We start from the raw sequence: 20,223 nt of genomic DNA, 5'->3' as shown, positions 1-20,223 counted from the left end.
GTGACTCATGCCTCTCTCATTGTTTTGTGTGCCACTATCCTTGCCGAAGTTCCTGATTTCGCTTTGCCTGCACCGTCCTGTGTTCACTTTTCCATCATCTTTCATCGCCGGACTTGACCAAGACACAGCCCCAGGGCCATCAACACTTATGAACCATCTCAGAGACCAGCAGGATTCACCACAAACTTTGGATAAAGTGATACCTGAATTGAGAAAGTGTAAGCCCATCTTAATAAAAATAAATATGGCTTCAATATGGCAGATGCATTAAGAACATTGATGCCCTGATTTTATGTTTATAGATTTTGGAATTGCCAATTGAAAAATTAATTTAACAAGAGTCCTTATTCAGATTTTGATGATAAAAGTATTTAACAATATATTGATGCCTAAAAAAGAAAAATGCTTTTTACACTTTAAGCAAAATTTCATTTTATGATGTATTTTGAAAAGTAAAAGAAAAAACATGCTTATGAATGCAATATTTTGTTTTGTGTATTAAAATAATCTTTGTCTTCAAGAAGAATTCATTGATACAACTCAAATAAAAATAAAAAAGAATACCAAGATTTATGTTATAATAATTTAATCATTACAAAGTTACATTTTAAAATAGAAGGAGTTGGTATTCTGGAGATTTAATAAGTAAAATGAATATCATCACTCTGAAATTAGCCATTATATATCATCATAGTCTTTTTTTCTGGAACTAAATATAGATGTAATCATCAACTTAAAATTACCTCTCATATACTATAAATAATCACTACACTATGATTGAAGGTACATTTATTTAAGTTTACAGTACATAGTTGTTAACATACATTCAATTTTATATATATATATAAAAACTGTTATTGCTAATATTTATTTTTACGAAATATTTTATTAAAATAAAACAAAACAATGAGTTTTTACTTAATAACTTAAATAATAGTATGATAGTAATATGATAAAATGCATAAATAAATTAGATATAAATATTTATATTAAAAATAAATACATAATTCATTAAAAAGAATCATAATGATTTTTAAAATGAACAAAAACATCCATGATAACATTATTAATATTTATAGTTTATATAACTATTACAATGAATGTAATTGTTATCTATTGATAAATTTAAAAAAATACATTGAAGCAAACTACATTATTCATAATAAATTACTTATCTTCAGCAAATGATATTTAAAAAAAAAACAATGGTAACATATTATTTAAATTACAGTAATTTTATTGAATAATAAAATATCAGCATTTCTTTACCCAATAAATTTAGCTATTATTCATAATAAATGACTTATAGAAAAAAAACTTTATCAAAGTTAAATTACATCATTTTACACTAAGCTGTTGTTACATTTATTATTATAATAAATACAAAATATGAAATTTAATATTAGACAAACTATTTTTTTTTATTTTGAATGTTTTGTGGATTAATACACAAAATAGCTAGAAGGTAAATTTCAAAATAATTCTTAAAAAAAATTAACTTTACCTCATGCTAAGTGTATATTGGCCATTTGCCCTCTGACTTTCTCTGACAAGATAACATCCATCTCCTTCTTGTAGTAGTCTGTCAGCTTCTTCACGAGATATTTTTCCATGAAACCTAAAATTAGCAATTAATGAATGTAGTATCAAAACATCTTTTATTAAGGTATCTGAAGGTCAACTTACTCTCTACCATAGTGAGAAGGTCTGCTTCGTATCTAAACAAAATAAAAAGCAAAAAATTACATAAAATTAAATAAAATGACAAAATCTTATTCAATGTATCTTCTGCTTTCAAAGTGATTGTGTACAATACTACATGTGAAATGAGGAAACCATTTAGCAGAAACATATACTCTTCCTTTGTCTGCAACTATTTTAACAAGGTATAATGAGTGAGCAATTGACTGCTACAATAAGTGAGATTGGTTGTCAAATTCAAGAAAGTATAGTTGATTAATCAAAAGAAATAAAGTTCATAATATAGATAACTGCATTTAAACAAAAAAAAATCCATTTTTAAAATCTTTAAAACTAGAATTGTCTTAGCCGAGATTTGAATTATACGATTACTTTTGGGAAGCATAAAATAAAAATTCTTTCAAAATTAATAAATTCATTCCCTTCATTTATTAATTTTTTGAGTTTTCTTATTCACAATTGTATTTTTGTTCAGTTTTAATATTTTTTTATTTTATTATAGATTTTGTTAACAAATTTATTTTGAAATAAATATTAAAATAATTAACTTAAACTTCTTAAAACCTTGACAAAAACATTATGTTAACTTTAAAAAAAGTCACTTACTTCATAATTACAAACAATACGTTTAGGTATCGGTGCAGCTTGTTGAAGTTGATATACTAAAATAAAACAATTTACATAAAATATTTTAAAAATAATTACTGCTATCTATCTAATCATTAAAAAAAACATAATATATTAATATAATTATTTTAATTATTAAATTCAGAATAAAGAAATTATTAAAAATAATAAAATTTAAATAATATAAATTATCAAAGATTAGTATGTTTTAACTTAAAAGTTTATAATTAGGAAATTCCTATTAATATGATTATTATTTATTTAATGTGTTTACTTTAACAAACTACTTTCAGGGTCAGAACAACATTAATTTTTATAGTTGGTATGGTTTAATTATGACTGATTTAAAATATTAACCATAATTTACTTTTTTAACATATAGAGTAATAAAACTTCAAATAAGAATATACTCAATACATTCTATTCTATATACTCAATACTATTCAATTTGGTTTAATTGAAAATAAAGGTTAATGGCATTAATTAATCATGTGTTTCTTTAACAAGTAAATTTAAAAAACTTTTATAGAGAATTAAATTTTTTTTTATGAGAGAGAGAGAGAGAAAGCAAAAATCCTACAAAAGTAACAACTTAAGTTTTGTTAACATTTTTAATTTTCAACGTTAAACCAGCTAACTTTTTTAAAAATCTTAATAAGAAAGTACTACATGAAATGTATTAAAATAAAAAACAAAAAGTTACATAATAAAATATACAGTATAATAGTAAGATAATTAATTAAATAAACTGTATTTGTTTGAGATTTATTTCATCAGAAACTGAAGTCTGCTTCAAAAAATAATAAATATTTCTTGAATCTGCTTCAATTTGATGTTCAAATTTAAAAAAAGAAAGACATTTTTCATTATTTTTTTTTTAAATTAATGTTTAGAAAAATGTTTCTTCTGTATCAATTTTAATTTGAAAAAAACTTACAATAAGACTTCCAAAGAAAGGGAATCTTGCTTGTAGGTCTACTCCTCCAATTATCTTCTGAAATAAAAAATTTTCATCCAAAACTTTAATACAAGTATATTCACAAAACATATTTTATTGACAAAATTTATTCTTAATATTGATATTGATATAAACAATAATAATAATATTGTCCTAATAGCTTCTATATTATTTAATATATATATTTTATATTATAATTTATACTATATATTACTATATAGTTTATATTATATTACTATATTATATTATATACTATTACTATTATATTACTATATAATTTATACTATATATTACTATACTATATTAATTCTATTATTTAAATCCAAACAGCATACAGAATGACAAAAAAAAAATCTGACAGAAATACCAATCTAAAAAAATCAGAATATCAGTAGCTTAAATCAAATTTTTCTGACAATCACAAAAAAATATCTTACTATCTATCAGATAATACTTATCCTAGTAAAAATGTTTTGTATTATGCTTTTTATAATTTATTCAGAAGAATCTTTCTAACAATTCCATACAATATAATGCATTCTCATATTAATAAATATGATTTAAAATTAACTTGAAACAAACGTATTCAAATCAAATTAATATAATTGTGTGTTGAAGGTTGTGAATTCTGGATATTAATTTCAAACATATGGTCAAGGAATTTAACACAAATTGAAACAGTCAAAATAATCTTGTTAACCTTAAACCACATTGAAATTACACTACTTACTACATACAGCTAGTCATTATATAACAATTTTAGGATTTATTTATTCCTATTGAATATCTATAGTTTCAATGACTCTGATGCATAGTATTTGATCTTGTTACAAACTTTTTTGTTCTCAATCTTCTGGAATGAGAAACTGTCTACTTTATTATATGAGAAATATTTAATACAAGAATATCACTTTTGATTACAGACATATAATAAATAACACTAGGGGCTCAATTCTGCTCATCTTCAGAAATCTAACCTTATCATTTCAAGTTGCTTAGTAATGCTCTGCACATTTGTGTTCCAATTTATAATAATTCTTTATATAAAAATATTAGTTTTATATACCAGTATATTGACTAAATAACTATAGTCAAATCTCAGATTTTGAATGCCCCACTTTTCGAACAATTCAGTTCATGAACAAAATTTTGAACTCATATTTGCCTCAGTTGCTGAACAAGCTACTCTACAAGAGATGGACACAGATGGACAACTCCCTATATTTCCCGTGTTAAAGAAAGTCAACATTCCAACCAATCAACAACAGAACTACTGATTCAGAAGTTAGTGGTGTTGAGATTGATGATTTGTGTCACCAAGATGTCACAACACAAATCATCAATGGCATTGTTATTTAAATTAGATTTCAATGTGCATACAGGAAAGATACTATTTCCATTTTTCAGTATGCACCACAGTTGAATCTAAATCAAATGAATAAAAACCACATTAATTGACATTCGTGTAATATAAAACGGCATCCAAGAATTCATGTTTAAATATACTTAAATAATATATATTATGTTAATAAATTTTTGTTAATATTTATTAACAAATTAAGTGCCATGTGTTGTAAATATGCAACTTATGCTTTATATTGAAATCTGTGCTGTCACTTTGGAGCAACATGCTAGTCATATAAATATAATGGAAATAGTAGAGTATTGCCTATGGAAATGGAAATTGCACTTGGCCATAAAAAATTTTTTATGATACAAATGCTTATAGAAATTTAACTTTTTCCTCTATAAAATATGAAAAATATGCAAAATTTGTTTTTTTTTCTGATTTTTTTTTTGCATAATAAAAAAGGGAATAAGTACAATATCATGAAAATATAAAGCACAAAAACAAATATTCAAGAAACAATCTTTATATTCTTTTAATGAACAAAAACAGTAAGTATATTATTTTAATGATTATTCTATTTTTCTTAGATTCGTATTGGTCAATTTATGCAACCTAGAATTTCTGCATGTACATGGTAGTTCTGTTAAATTTAGAACCCAATAAACATAAAAGATGGCATAATATGATCAGGAAAAAAAATCATTCATGACACATGTTGCAATTCCATAACAAACCTAAAAATCAAGGAAAAAAAAAATGCTTTCAACAATGAATACAAAATTATATTAAATGGCCATAATTTTTGTGTTATTTTATCCATAAAGAAAAGCATGACCAATGTGATATTCTATGTCCCTCTATTGCAACGGTCGGCAACCAATGGTCCGCAAGAAAATCTGGACATTGATCAACAGAAGGTTACGTGAAGTATTATGAAAGAAATGCAAAATGCTTAGTTACTTTTTCACTTATTAGGGGTTTTTTATTCGAATCTCAAACCAAATACGAAGCAACTGCTATCAATAAATAAAGAACAATAAACAATGTTGTGAATGCGATTGTCGTCCTTTGTGGAAAAGCGCTAAGAATCCATAAACTTGTTTCAAACAAGCAGCAATGAACTTTAGGCTTGCATTAATTTGTTATAATTAAACATGCAAGTTTCATATTAATATAGTAAAATTAAACTTTTATGATCATTATTCTACAGATTTTGTATTGTTTAAAAAAATTCATGATAGTGGTCCACAGGATTCCAAATTGTGAGTTTAGTGGTCCGTGAGGTCAGAAAGGTTGCCAACTGCTGCTCTATTGTAATGTGTTAATACTATATAGACAGTTAATTAAAACTAAAAATAATAATTAAATTTAAAAATAATAAAATAATAATTAAAACTCTAGCCTTTAAACTGAAACTAAAACCAAAATTAAAAAATTAATTAAATTAAAATCAAATCAATTGAAACGTAATATTTCGGAAAGTGTGGATAAAGTACTTGTCTGTCTTGAGTGATATGATTATATTTCATCCAGTCAGAGTTGAGTTTCTATTTACAGCATTTCTTTGTAAAGTGTTAGTTTTGATTTCAGTTGGCAGTGACAAAAGATTTTGCTTTTAATATATACAGTATATAGATAGAATATAGATAGAGATAACATTATATTGCATTTATAGGCATTTTTATGCATGAAATACAGCTAAAACAGTAAAAGATAATTAAAAGAGGGCATTGTTTTGGATGGTAAAAATGAAAACATTGCTGATATTTCTGATTAAGATCAATAAGAAAGCTGAGATGATGATGATACTTTGTAAAAAGAAAATGCCTTCATTTAACTAAAATTAATATTGATTTTATTGTGTAATACAGTACTTTTAACTGTAATTGTTAGTTAATTATTAATTGGAAATAAATTATTGATTACTTTAATAAACATATTTCTCTTACTTGTTAGTAACAAAAAAGAATCATATACTTTTGTTAACTTTTGAAACCTAACCCCATGTTTTGTATTAATCCTTTGTTTCGTAAAGCATGGATTCACATAACAAGGCTTATTTTTGGAACATAATTACTGTGTTATACAAGGGATACCTGTACTGCCATGCAATATTTGTGGAATAGCTTTTACAGAACTCTTATTAAACAGGTTTAAATTTGAAATGGCTAATTACTGTCTGATGACCAATAACTAAACTGTTTAGCTTATATTCAACATCTCTTCCTGTCCACGTGAGACCATGTTAAGAAGTTATTTCTGAATGTGGTGAATACACCAAATACTGATTACTGTACTGTACATTCTCCATACACAACTAAGTTGTAATTCTAATCAGGTATACCATACTCTAACAGAATTGCCATTTTTGTGTTCTTAATTAGAACTGGATTCAGAGACTCTTACAATGGAATACATAATGTAAGAGAAACTTTATTTTAGAGTTTATCTTACATTTAGAATTTTAAAGTTTTAGAATTTAAGATCTTAAAATGTAAAACTATAAAATTAACTAAAAGTAACAAATATCATTAATTATTTTTGATTAATTTTAAATAATATTTTAATATTTATATTTATGTATTAATTAAATTTAAACTGTTGTTTGATTCTATAACATTCAATTAAGAGAATTTCTGTAACTAAATCTAGCCTAAAAATACCAAAAGAATTTTTACATATTGCAAAACATTTGGTTACCTGAAAAAGCAGTGCAAATTTCTATTTTTATAAATGTTTATTTTAAGAATATATTATTCTTTGTATTGTAATTTTTTTTAATTTAGAGTATAAAAATGTTTCTAACAATCTTTGAATATATTCTAAAACTGTTTAAAATTTTCTATTTAAATACAATACTATCAATCCATTTTTGTTCCTGAAATTATTTTGCAATAGTGAAAGTATCTAACCTATTTATTAAATACTTTTAATTACTCATGTTTTGATTTTAAAACTAAAACACTATTTCAGCTTTTATATTTTACATACATTGTGTACCACGTTACCAAATTTTAGTAGTACAGAATGCCATTTTTATAATCAAAATCAAATCCAATAATTAAAAATAACTAGCAACTATATTTCATTAATAAATTTTAAAATGTTCCTAAAAACATTTCCATTAAATTTACAAAGTACAGTGTAGCAATAAATATAGTTAATATTAGACCTACAAAATCAATATTGAACTAAGAACTTTATTAACAACATGAAAAGAAACAAAACCACTTTGTCAATTCCATTTTTAAACTATGTAATTGAAAAAAAAAAAACGTTTTAAGTAAATATTCCATTGGAAAAGCAAACAGGTCAATGAAAGTTTGAAAAGGGGTCAATGGGCAAATTACATACATATTGTATATGAATATAGTATAGTATTGTTTAATTATTTAGTAAATACAATCATTTAAAAATTCTTCAAAAATATTGTCAATTGTTTTCGAAATTTTCCAAGCATAAAAAAAAATGTATTAAAAAATTATATGTAGATATACAAGAGGGTCAATGGAAAAAAATTTTTGCTTAATAGGGAGTTAATACACAAAGGATGGGAATCCATGTTAGACCTGAATAATATGTATTAATATATTATATATATCATCATTGAAATGTTAATAAATATTGATTGTTTATGTTTTCAGATCATAAGAAATAGTTTAAGAGAAAATTCAATAGCAAATTTTTAAAAATGAACTTTTTATAAAATAATTATTTTGTAATTACAAGCATTAAAATTAATATTTTTCTGAATTTGTTATTTATCACTAGCAGACCCGGCAACGCATTGTTGTGGCTCAAAATGTATCTATTATAAATGTATAACACTTCCCCCGTGGGGGAATTTCAAAAAATCCCTTCTTAGTGTACATTCTCTTGACGTACCCTATTAAAACGCAATCAAACACGCACGTAAAATAGTATAATAAAAGTCGAGTTCTTCACAGTAAGCCTTAATCCCATCACTTTTCCCGCTGGGGAATATCGAAAAATCCCTTTTTAGTGTATATTCTGTTGACGTAACCTATTAAAACGCAATTAAAAACGCAAAAAACCGCATGTAAAATAGTGTAATAGAAGCAGAGTTCTTCACGGTAAGCCTTAATCCTGTCCATCTCCCCCCCCCAGTAGGGGGAATTTCGACATGTATATTATATAAAAACATATGTGTATTCGAATGCAACGTTGTGTCAAAATTTCAAAGGAATCGGTAGGAACAAACAAACGTTATATTTTATTTATATAGATAGAAAATGATCTGCTTTAGTCCATTCTCACAGAAAAGCAAATGTAGGTCGTCGGAGTTAGCACCATCTGTTGGACATAAAAGCCTTAATCCATATATAAAGATACTTTTGGAAGGGGGGAAACGGTGGTCTTCACTTATGCCAGAAACCTTTGCGGGAGTGTATTATAAACAACTTCCCGAAGTTTCATGGCAATCAGATAAATGGTGTGGTAATGCATGAAGGACAAACAGACAGACAAACAGACATACATTTGTTTTTATATATATAGATGATTATTATTACAATGAAATCCTTAATTATTGTTTTTACAAAAAGTTATTTTTGGCAGGAATAAAATTTCTCAATTTGAGAATATTTTAAACACATTTGGTGAAAAATTTATTCTGCCAATCTGGAAATCACTGTCCAAACTGAAATGATATTTAAGATGGGATAAATATTAACAATAAGAAATATGGCAGTTATTTTGAAAGAAAAATTAGCAGATATCTGTACATTTTGTTCAAAAGATTGTGAGTCTAAAAAACAATATGAGACATTCCATAAAGACACATTAATAATATTGATTGACTATGCTTACTTTGAATCAAATTTTAAATAAAAATCTGTTATTGCAGACTTTTTTTTTTAATTTTGTAGTAAATGGGTGGTTAATACTGAAGAGAAGGATTAATAAGCAAGTATTGTTTTTAATCATGTTATTAAGCAAATGATTTGATGATAATTAATGATTAAGTTTAACCTTTAATTTAAATTTATTAGTTATATCACATTATAATGTTTTTATTACATTTCAATATAGCAATATGTTTACTTTCAAACTGTGTATTATTAACTTTAGGAGGCATGTGTGTTCCTTAAGGTTTAATATTTGCATTTTCAGGTCTTCACAGTCACCTATATTCTTTTCTATCTTGTTGTCTAATAATTTCATGTAGATCAGATTTGATTCTGCTCTGAATGATCAAATTTGTTCTGAACCAGGAGAGATTAATTTTTCTTGATTTTTATAATCAAGAAAAATAATCAGGATTTTTATATTCTTCCAGGAGAAAACCAATTGTCATTCAGAGGATCTGCGAGCAGTTCTTTATTTATATGTAGATTTTGGTTATTATTCTCTAAGTCAGTGATTCTCAATCTTTTTTCGTACAGTAAACTTTTAATAATTTAAAAATTTGGTGGCACACACAATCAGTGGCATAGCTACAGTTCTCCGGGCCCAGTGCGGAACCAGATTTGTGGGCCCCCGAAAAAATTTTTCGGGTCTTTTTTCTTGTGATTTTGGGCCCCCATGGGCCTACCGCTTTCCAGGGGCCTGGTGCAGACCGCACCTCCCTACCTACGCTACTGCACACAATTACTTTGCTAAGAACCACAGGACAACCAGTGACATCATAACAGCAATTTTTAAACGCAGTTGGTTATTTAGGTAACATTTTCTAAACGCCTTGGTAACTACTGACAGATACTGGTAACACCAGTTACAATTTCCAAATGCACCCTAGGAAGGTAGAACCGATTGAACTACTTGTCTGACGTCGCTTATGTATGGGTATTCGCAGTGGCAGCCCACTTCAAAAATCTCAAAAGGCACAATGGTTGAGAATCAGTGCTCTAAGTCATAAACAAAGGAGCATAAATTTGTTTAAGAATTACCACTGGAGAAATTCAAAATAGATAACTTAAGCCTACCTCATTTATTGCCCTTGTAGGTTGCTTTGTTTAATGATTTTTTTTATGTTACACACCATATTGGATTTGATATGAGAATAGGCAAAATAATAAAGTTTTGCAAGATGACAAAAACTGAATATGAGGAGTTACTGAGTTGTTATAGATTTCAATAGTAGATTTGTTGGATCCAAAATATTTTAAAAACAGAGAAAACTCAGTTTAAAGAATCAGCAAGGTTTATAATGACATCAAAAAACAGAACACTTATAAACTGGAACTGTATATCTAAATAATCGACACTTAAATGCGATTTCCAGCACATAATAAACACACATTTCCTGCTTGAATGTTTTCCGCCATAATTTAGAGGCCCTCATCAGGATTGAATACATAAAAAACAGTTCTATCATTTGAAAATTTGAGGGCCTCTAAATGACAGCAGAAAAGAAATGTTCAGCAGTAAATTTGTGTTTATTATGTGCTGGAAATCGCATTTAAGTGTCAATTACTTAGTTATAATGACATCTAGAAACAAGAGTGCACCTCCTTAAATATTTATTTAAAATCTTCAAAATCTGAATTAAGCAAGAGCTGAATAACAACTTGGCTTGAATTCTAACCAAATGTTTAGTATTTAAATCAAATCATTATTTGTTCTATTCCTAATGTGTACTGTCATAGTGAAATGTCCTTATCAGGAGATGTTTCTCCATTAGAATGCAATTGAAAAAATATATACAGTATATTTCTCAACCTGATCAGTGTGTTTTCATAGACAGAAATATTGGTAACATGACCTGAAGTATAACATCTACTCAGGTGATAATTTTATCAATGCTTTCAATGCTTAAAAATATAAAGCTTGGTCATTCAAATTCAAGATGGTATCTTTCGTATAAATTTTAGAGTAAACTTCAAATTGTACAACATTCATGTAATATCACATTAATAATATTGTATTCTATGCACTTACTGTATTTCTTCAAAAACATACAGTACCTGGTAGCAGCATTATTGTTACATCTATTAAACAGAAATGAGATAAATACAAAAATTAATCAAATAAATTTACTTCAGTTTAGACCAACTTTGTGTAAAACTAATTAAACAATTTTCATACTTGTCTCATTGAAACACTGAAAGATATAAGGATACCAAAACATGCATGTCTATTTCTATTTCTAAGATGTCTGCTTTGAGATCTATTTATCACATCATTTCAGAGTACAAATATCTAAGAATATACAGTGGGTGATCGGTTCCAAGACTTTGTTCACTATCTGAATTGTTTATTAACTGATTATCAATTTACCATAGATTTTTATGGTAATTTGATTAATTCGTTCTGGAGACCCCAAAAAATAAATAAAAAATTATATACTTTCTTACTACATTTATTTACATGTACACTCAAACCTGTTTTTGTGCAGTCTATTTTTGTGAGATTTGTTTTGTGTGAGTTTTTGTGTGCGGTATATGAATTTCAATCAAATTGGTATACTGCACAAAAATAATTGCACAAAACACATTAAACGTATAAAAAAAAAATCGCACAAAAATAGGTTTGAGTGTAATAACAAACTAAAAGCAATCTCTCCATTTTTTTCACGGATGGCACATCTTTGTTTTGTAGATGTGATTTTCGTTACTCCTTTATCTACTTGAGTCTTTTTGATTACATCATTCTTAGCTAAGATTATGCTTACTGAGATCTGTTGAAGCCATACTGCCTAGCAACTTCAAACATCTTCTCACTCTCTACCTCGACTATTATCTCTTGCTTAGTTTCTGTAGTGAGCATAGTTCTTGACACTCCACTCTTTTTAGACCCTGTAATATCATCAGTTTTCTTAATATGATCATCCAATGATCACCTAAATATTCGGGATGTAATATGACTATAATCAAATAATTAATACAAATAAATTTGGTACTAGAGATAAGCATTAGGCACCATCTCTTATCTAAATTAATAATTAGAATTTTAATAATTTAGAACCTTCTGGAAGAAAATAACTGACCCGGGGTGGGTCTTAAACCCGCAGCCTCCGCTTGTCGTGTGGTGTGCTACCAATTGCACCACTTGGACCCTAAGTCAGCCCTCATTTCTATAAGCATTTAAATTTCAATATAACCTCCCATGATTACTAATGGCACGGGCTGGAGACAATCCTATGTCAACGGCCAATGAACATCTATTACAGCCCAAATATTTAGGTGATCGTTGGATGATTATATTAACTCATCAAGCTTTGAGATGTGTATTATATGTATATTTATACCTCACTGAGGACAGTGATAGCTGGCTGTGTCGCAGAGGAGATGTTCTTTGGTGGTTGACGTAGAATCATCTTCAGCTAGCGCCGTTAGTAACCAGGGAAGGTTATATCGAAATTTAAATACTTCTGGAAGCAAGGGCTGGCTTGCGGTCTGGGTGGCGCAATTGGTAGCACACTGCACGGCAAGCAGAGGCTGCGGGTTCAAGCCCTGCCCTGGGTCAGTTATTTTCTTCTAGAAGGTTCTAAATTATTTATTAAATTATTAAAATTATAATTATTAATTTAGATAAGAGATGGTACCTAATGCTTACCTCTAGTACCAAATTTATTTGTATTAATTATTTGATTATACCCATATTACAGCCCGAATATTTAGGCAATCATTGGATGATTATATTAACTCATTGGGCTTTGAGATGTGTATTATATGTACAGTTTGCTTAAATAAAAAGTTCAGAAAAGCACTTACAAAAATTCAGAGAACAGAAATTAACTAGTGGAAAAAACGTTTATGTATACAACTGTGAAAGTCTCATTACATAAACCATTCGTCAATGCCAGTGAAATATAGTTTTACAAATGTTAAATGCAGCATTACTTCTTGTGTTTGTTCTGTGAGGTGTTTGTTGTCCAAACATAAAAATCTTTTGTGAAAGTGTTCATTGTCCAACTTGTTTGCAGTCTGAACTGTTTGTTAACTGATCACCCACTATATTTCAATTGAAAGTAAAGATGAATTGCATCTATTTGGTGAGGGAATTTTTGTTGCAAGGTTCAGGCAACACTGACATTGACCTTGGCATTTATACTTTCCTTTGTCAGTAGAGGAAAAGACTGCTTCAATAGGCTTGAGTAATGCATGTTTCAAAGACACTTAATTATATAAGATCCAACTAAACATGAAACTAGAACTGTGATATATTTTCCAAAAGTAAAAAGTGAAAATCAGCAGAAATTCATAGACAAGTTGTAGCTGTTTATGTTGAGATTATGACTTAACAAAATGATCCAAAGTAGTGCTGGAAATTCTCAAAAGTCAAAAGTTCACAATGAACAAACAAGAAATAGTCTAAATTCAATCTCTAACAACCTTCTCCAGAAAATCCCAATGCTTTTACTGATTAATCCCTCAATGCTACTGCATATATCAAAATCATGTTAATCAAATACATCAGTACCTGGGTATTCAACCAAACAATCACAACCCGCTAAAACAAATTTTCAGTTAATAACAAATATTTTTATTTTGTCATTCATAAGAAAAGTTTTCTAAGATAATGTGTAACTGATTTAAAAATAAAATAAAACCTTAGATCTGCTTACCTTTATCAGACAAAATTATACTCGATTCAGTTTGTTTTTTCATTTAATGCATGCAGAACACAATCATCATGTCAGTGACACACTAGGATTTGTTACAAGTTCAAAAGTTGTTATTCATTGTTTTTTAACAATTTTCACCTGAAATTTCTCTTCATCAACAGGTTTTGAGCACCCCATATATTTTGTATCCTTTAGTACAAAATTTCATGAACAGGACTTTCAAAACCACATTTCACATGTTTGACGTTTAGGAGCATCTTCTCCCATACACACTAGGAGTATTTTCTACTGTTTAACATTATATCCTTTACGAAACTTCAAACATATAATGCACCTGAATATGCCTGATATGCATTTTATCTGCAGATAATTCAATTTGATTTTATGCAAACAAAATGTGAAGTAAAGTTTTAAAATAAGCTTCTAAACAAAGAATACAATAACACATTAACAGTAATGCATTAATTAAATTTCACAACTATCATGATTTGTTAGGGTTAATCATATTTGTCAATTGTTTACGATAGGAGGCGCTTTTTCGTGTAAGATCCAAGTTGGATGTGTATGAGTTAATAAATGTTCTTGTTACTTTCGTCTCGCCCTGTTTTTGATTCGTTCGCGGTTATAAGAAATCACCACAGGTTATGGGCCCAGGTCCCGTGAACGAATCTCAACAGTCGAATTTGTCTGAAAGAAAGGAAATTGCATAATTTGAGAACCGCAAGTTGCGTCGAGACACGTGTCAGCCACATCTTCGTTCATCGTCCGCAATCGCCATCTTTGACGAACTTCACTCGTCGGTCAACCTCGTCAGTGTTCGTAACTGATCGTGAATTGCCTTCCGTTACCACCGTAAGTGTATTTAGATAAGACACAAAACTAATTAAGTAAATTATTTAGTCTGTCAATATGGATATCATGAAATCTCAAATGGAAACTTTGTCAGAAGACTCGCAAGGAAATATTAATTATATCTCATGGAAGTTTAAGCTAAATCTTACGTTGAGATCGAAGGACTTGTACGACGTCGCAAACGGAATCATTCTTAAACCTGAAGATGCAAATAATGCGGCAGATGTCACAGCATGGATTAAAAAGGATTTAGACGCTCAAACTTGTATAGGTCTAAATGTGACCAGTAATATCGCAAAGAAAATTGCAAATTGCACCTCTGCATACAGTATGATACACAAATTAGAAACCTTGTATGGTAAAAGGTCTGATCTCACAATTGAAGGACTACAGAGAAATTTTTTTAATTATAAGTATGATTCAAGTAAGTCTGTAGTGGAGAATTGCTTATCAGTTCAACAATATGCAGAAGACTTAAAAGCTGAAGGAGAAACAATTAAGGAAAGCTGGATTATAACAAGAATGCTCGGAATACTGCCACCGAAACTATATCACTTCAGGACGTCATGGGATAACGCTAATCCAACGGACAAGAACATCGACACTTTAATTGAGCGACTTCGACTGGAAGAAGACAGATTGAAGGAAGACGACAAGAAGGAACCAATCGCACAGAATGCCCTCATTTCAAAACAGAAAACGCAAGGTAACAAGGACAGAAGTCAGCAGAAAAATTCAGGAGTCGAATGTTTTAGATGTGGACAAAAGGGACATATAAAGAAATATTGCAAGAATAAGCCGTGTCAGAATATTTCGAATATTGCAGGAAAACCTACAATTGTAACAACTGCAATCAAAAGGGCCATTTTGCAAGGGAATGTAAAAATGAGAAGTCAGACAAATCAGACAAAGGAGATAAGACCAAAGGACAACAACAAGCTCTTGTCACTGTAGGATTGACATCTACGAAAATAAATGACAAGAACTCAAGATGAAACCGACAGGATATTTGGTATCAAGATAGTGCTGCCACACAGCACATGACCTTCAGGAAAGAATGGCTCACAAACTACAAAGCGCTGGAGGAGTATACGAAAGTGATACTCGGGAACAACAGAGAAATCAACGGAATCGGAGTAGGTGACGTCAAACTCGAGGCCTTTAATGGAAGGGAATGGTATCCAGCAACCGTGAAAGACGTTTTATATGTTCCTAATATATCATTCAATCTATTTTCAGTTACCCAAATGTTGGATAAAGGGTTTATTCAGACTGCCAATGCCAACACGTCAGTTATCAAAACAGCCGATAGAAAGGAGCAAATAGCAGTAGCACAACGACTCGAAGGATTATATCAAATGATGTTCCGCAGAGAGGTCACAGGAATGTGCATGATGGCCAACTCAATCAAAGTCTGGCACGAAAGACTGGCACATCAGAATGTGAAGTACTGCAAGAGTATTTTGGACAGAAACAATATAAGATATATTGATGACTGGGACAACAACGTTTGTATTGGCTGTGTCTACGGCAAACAACATCATATCTCTCACCCAAGAAATAACAAGGTAGCGAAGGAAGTATTGGATCTGATACATGTTGACTTAGGTGAAATGGATACCTTATCTCTGGGAAAGGCAAGATATTTTCTCTTATTCAAGGACGACTTTTCTCATTTTAGAACTGTGTATTTTTTACGAACCAAGGACGAAGCCCCTGCAGCATTGGATAAATACATGAAACTAGTTGAAAATCAATTTGGAAGAAAAGTGAAAAGCCTAAGGTCTGACAACGGGACAGAAATCAAAAATTCGACTACCAGAGAGTTATTGGAGGAGCTTGGAGTTTTACATACCAGAACAAACACATATACACCGCAGCAGAATGGACGAATAGAAAGGGAGATGCGCACCATAGTAGAGTTAGCTCGATCTGTTTTACATGCCAGGAATTTAAGCGAGAATCTTTGGGCTGAAGCTATTAACTACGCTGTATTCACCATTAATCAAACAGGAAAGAGCTCTGTAGATGACAAAAGTCCTGCCGAACTTTGGTTTGGACGTATGGTAAACATCTCAAAATTAAAAAGTTTTGGCTGTGAGTGTTACGTGTTGATTGAGGATCATAAAAGGAGAAAGATGGAGAGAAAGTCTATGAAAGGAATCTTCGTCGGATATGATCTCGATTCACCCTGTTATAGAATCTACTTACCAGATGAAAAGGAGGTCGTCTGCTCTGACAATGTGATTTTCAATGAAAAGTCTGAAACTAAAGGAAGCACTGCCGAAGTCGAGACCTGCATGAAAGAAAAAGGAACAGGAGAGAAGATAGAAGAGCCTGAAACTGAAGACGAAACCGTGGAGGATTCGGATGATAGATGTTCACAGAATCATTCACGATACATCACTCTAGAAGAAACCAATGAAAGACCACAACCGCCAGAGGAAACTCAACGAAGTTTACGAGATCGCCGAAAACTAAAGGCTCCAACCAGATTCAACGATTATGAGATGGGACTTATTCACAACTATGCCATGATAGGAGAAACCGAGGATATTTCAGTTAAGGAGGCTTTGAAGGACAAAGGATGGTATAAGGCTATGCAGAACGAGTACGACAGCCTGATCAAACTGAAGACTTGGAGCTTGGTGGAACCTCCAAGATATGCAAAACCTCTTACATGCAGATGGGTGTTACGTCGTAAGCAGGACGGCAGGATGAAAGCCAGACTTGTTGTGAGAGGATTCGAGCAAAGACAAGGCATCGATTATTCAGACACCTTCAGTCCCGTGGCCAGACATGCATCTATCAGACTCGTGCTCAGTCACGCAGCATCCAGTAAAATGAAAGTAACAGTTTTTGATGTCAAGACAGCTTACCTACATGCCAATCTCAAAGAAGAGATATATATGAACCAGCCGGAAGGATTCTCTGATGGGACAGAAAAAGTTTGCAAGCTTGAAAAGAGTCTGTACGGTTTAAAGCAAGCCGCCAAAGATTGGAACGACGAAATCTCTGACTTTTTTCTCACGATAGGATTCGCTAATACCGACGACGATCCGTGCGTTTATTATAACAACGACAGAAGTGTGATAATAATATTAGTTGTAGACGACGGGTTCATTGCCGCCCAAAATGAGAAGGACATTTTCAAGATTCTGAAGTTACTGAATGACAAGTTTGAAATTACTTATAAAAGGACTTTACAATCACACATGACATACTTAGGTATGAAGATCAAAGTGTCGTCTGAGGGAATTTTTGTGAGTCAACCTGATTACACAGAAAGAATATTAAAACGATTTGGGTATGATCAAGTGAACGCCGTGAATACACCGATAGAAGCCAGGAATGAAAACGAATTCTGAAAATCTTGTCAATGACCAGCCACTAGAAAAACAAAATCGTTACCTTGAAGCCGTCGGAAGCTTACTTTATTTAGCAACAATTTCCCGCCCAGATATAAGCTACGCCGTCAATTATCTGAGCAGATTCAGTAATCGACCCATGAAAAGTCACTGGAAGATGATTAAAAGAATTTTTCAGTATTTGAGAGGAACTACACACTTTGGAATATTTTTTAACCGAGATCCGAAATTGATAGCATATACAGATGCGGATTACGGAGGAGACGCCAATAGTCTACATTCCACAAGTGGAGTTCTTATCATGAGAGGAGGTCCAATTGTATGGTATTCAAGAAAGCAGCGTCTCGTGGCGAACTCAACAGCTGAAGCCGAGTACCGTGCAGCAGTTTTATCTATCGACGATATCTGCTGGGTACGAAGAATAGGAATTGAACTGAGATTATTAAAGAATGATAAACCCACCCTGTTACTTGTCGACAATCAGTCAGCAATTCACATGCTTAAAAACGCTCACCAAGGAAAGATAACCAAGGGTAAAAAGCATATTGAGATTCAGAGAAAATTTATTCAGCAGCATATTGGCACAACTGTTGAACTGCAACATATTAAAAGCGTCGATCAGCTTGCTGACATATTAACAAAACCTTTGAATCGTGTAATATTCGAAAGGTTACGCTGTAATATGATTAATGAGTGTTAGGGTTAATCATATTTGTCAATTGTTCACGATAGGAGGCGCTTTTTCGTGTAAGATCCAAGTTGGATGTGTATGAGTTAATAAATGTTCTTGTTACTTTCGTCTCGCCCTGTTTTTGATTCGTTCGCGGTTAAGAAATCACCACATAATTAAACTACATATCTATATTGGAAATCACCCTCTGCATGAAAATAGCAAATTCACCTTATTTGCTGAAAAAATATATGTCAAGTAAAGACGGCTGTTAAAGCCACATTAATTAAAACTTCTGCTACCGTACATAAAAGGATTTCCACAATTAATTTCATGCGTTAATCAAATCCCATTAATCAAGTCAATTAAGTCAAAACTTGAAATTTGATGAATATATTATTTTCATAAAAAAATTAATTTTTCTGTAATTAATAATTTTAATTTTATCAAAAACTTTTTTGATTATAAAATGTAATTTTTTAAATATTTTTTCAGCACATGTTTTTTACAAGATATTTTTAAAATTTGAATAATTAAATACATTTTTTTGAAAAAAATTTCTGAAAATTGCTTTTTTATTTATATTTTCTTGAACAAATCACCAAACAATCACCTAAATAATCAAACTATAACTCCTGCTAATTATTAAATTAGCGGGAGTTATAGCCCAATTATTTGGGCAATCGTTTGGTGATGTTTCTATATACATATTGGACTTTGCAATGTGTGTTATACTTATTTTCCTGCTGGCTGACTGAATAGTTAGTATGCAATTAACAAATCACAAGTGCTGGCTCAAGAATTATTGGTGCAATCTTCCATTGCAAAAGGCTGCAAAATATGTTTCCATGATCCATCAAGGCCTCCACATGATAAATGCACAATTTTTACTTTTCACTTCTGTTTCACAATTAACTAGCAGATTACTTAAAAGCTAGTAAGTTCCTATTGGTTAAAAAAAAAACATGAAAACTGATTGGTTAATTAAAATTGAAATAGGAAATGAAAGTTGTCCATTAGCAAAATTCTTTACAGTTTTACCAACCTCTGATTGGCTAGAATGTTTACAGATCTGCCGGATTTCAAGCATGGCTTGAAATTGAAAATCTGCGTGCAAACCAGTTGTGGAAACTGATGTAGATGATTTTACACAATTGTGAGACAACT

The 20,223-nt window shown here is 30.3% G+C and overlaps 2 protein-coding genes across 5 annotated transcripts in view; one reads left to right on the top strand and one right to left on the bottom strand.

Annotated features, from left to right (window-relative positions):
• The window catches only part of Mlc1 (Myosin light chain alkali), a 105,050-nt gene that overhangs the window by 72,311 nt on the left and 12,516 nt on the right, over positions 1–20,223 (top strand). The window lies entirely within an intron of this gene.
• LOC136990114 (N-chimaerin-like) overlaps positions 1–20,223 on the bottom strand; it is a 40,108-nt gene that overhangs the window by 16,888 nt on the left and 2,997 nt on the right. For 2 of the 4 annotated variants that reach the window (XM_067288473.1, XM_067288474.1), the window contains exons 2-6: positions 3,266–3,322; positions 2,308–2,363; positions 1,786–1,873; positions 1,687–1,714; positions 1,505–1,618 (exon numbers count right to left, since the gene is read on the bottom strand). In XM_067288473.1, coding sequence (XP_067144574.1) covers positions 1,505–1,618; positions 1,687–1,714; positions 1,786–1,873; positions 2,308–2,363; positions 3,266–3,322 — 343 coding nt within the window. Of the gene's footprint in view, positions 1–1,504; positions 1,619–1,686; positions 1,719–1,785; positions 1,874–2,307; positions 2,364–3,265; positions 3,323–20,223 lie in introns of all 4 variants that reach the window. The other 2 variants (XM_067288475.1, XM_067288476.1) reach the window with 1 other exon arrangement.

The sequence above is a fragment of the Centruroides vittatus genome, unplaced genomic scaffold (genome assembly GCF_030686945.1).
Source record: "Centruroides vittatus isolate TY-2023 unplaced genomic scaffold, ASM3068694v2 scaffold_861, whole genome shotgun sequence".
In the NCBI taxonomy this organism is placed as follows: Eukaryota; Metazoa; Arthropoda; class Arachnida; order Scorpiones; family Buthidae; genus Centruroides; species Centruroides vittatus.
The sequence above is the reverse complement of the archived record's forward strand: the minus strand, read 5'-3'. Positions and strand labels throughout refer to the sequence as shown.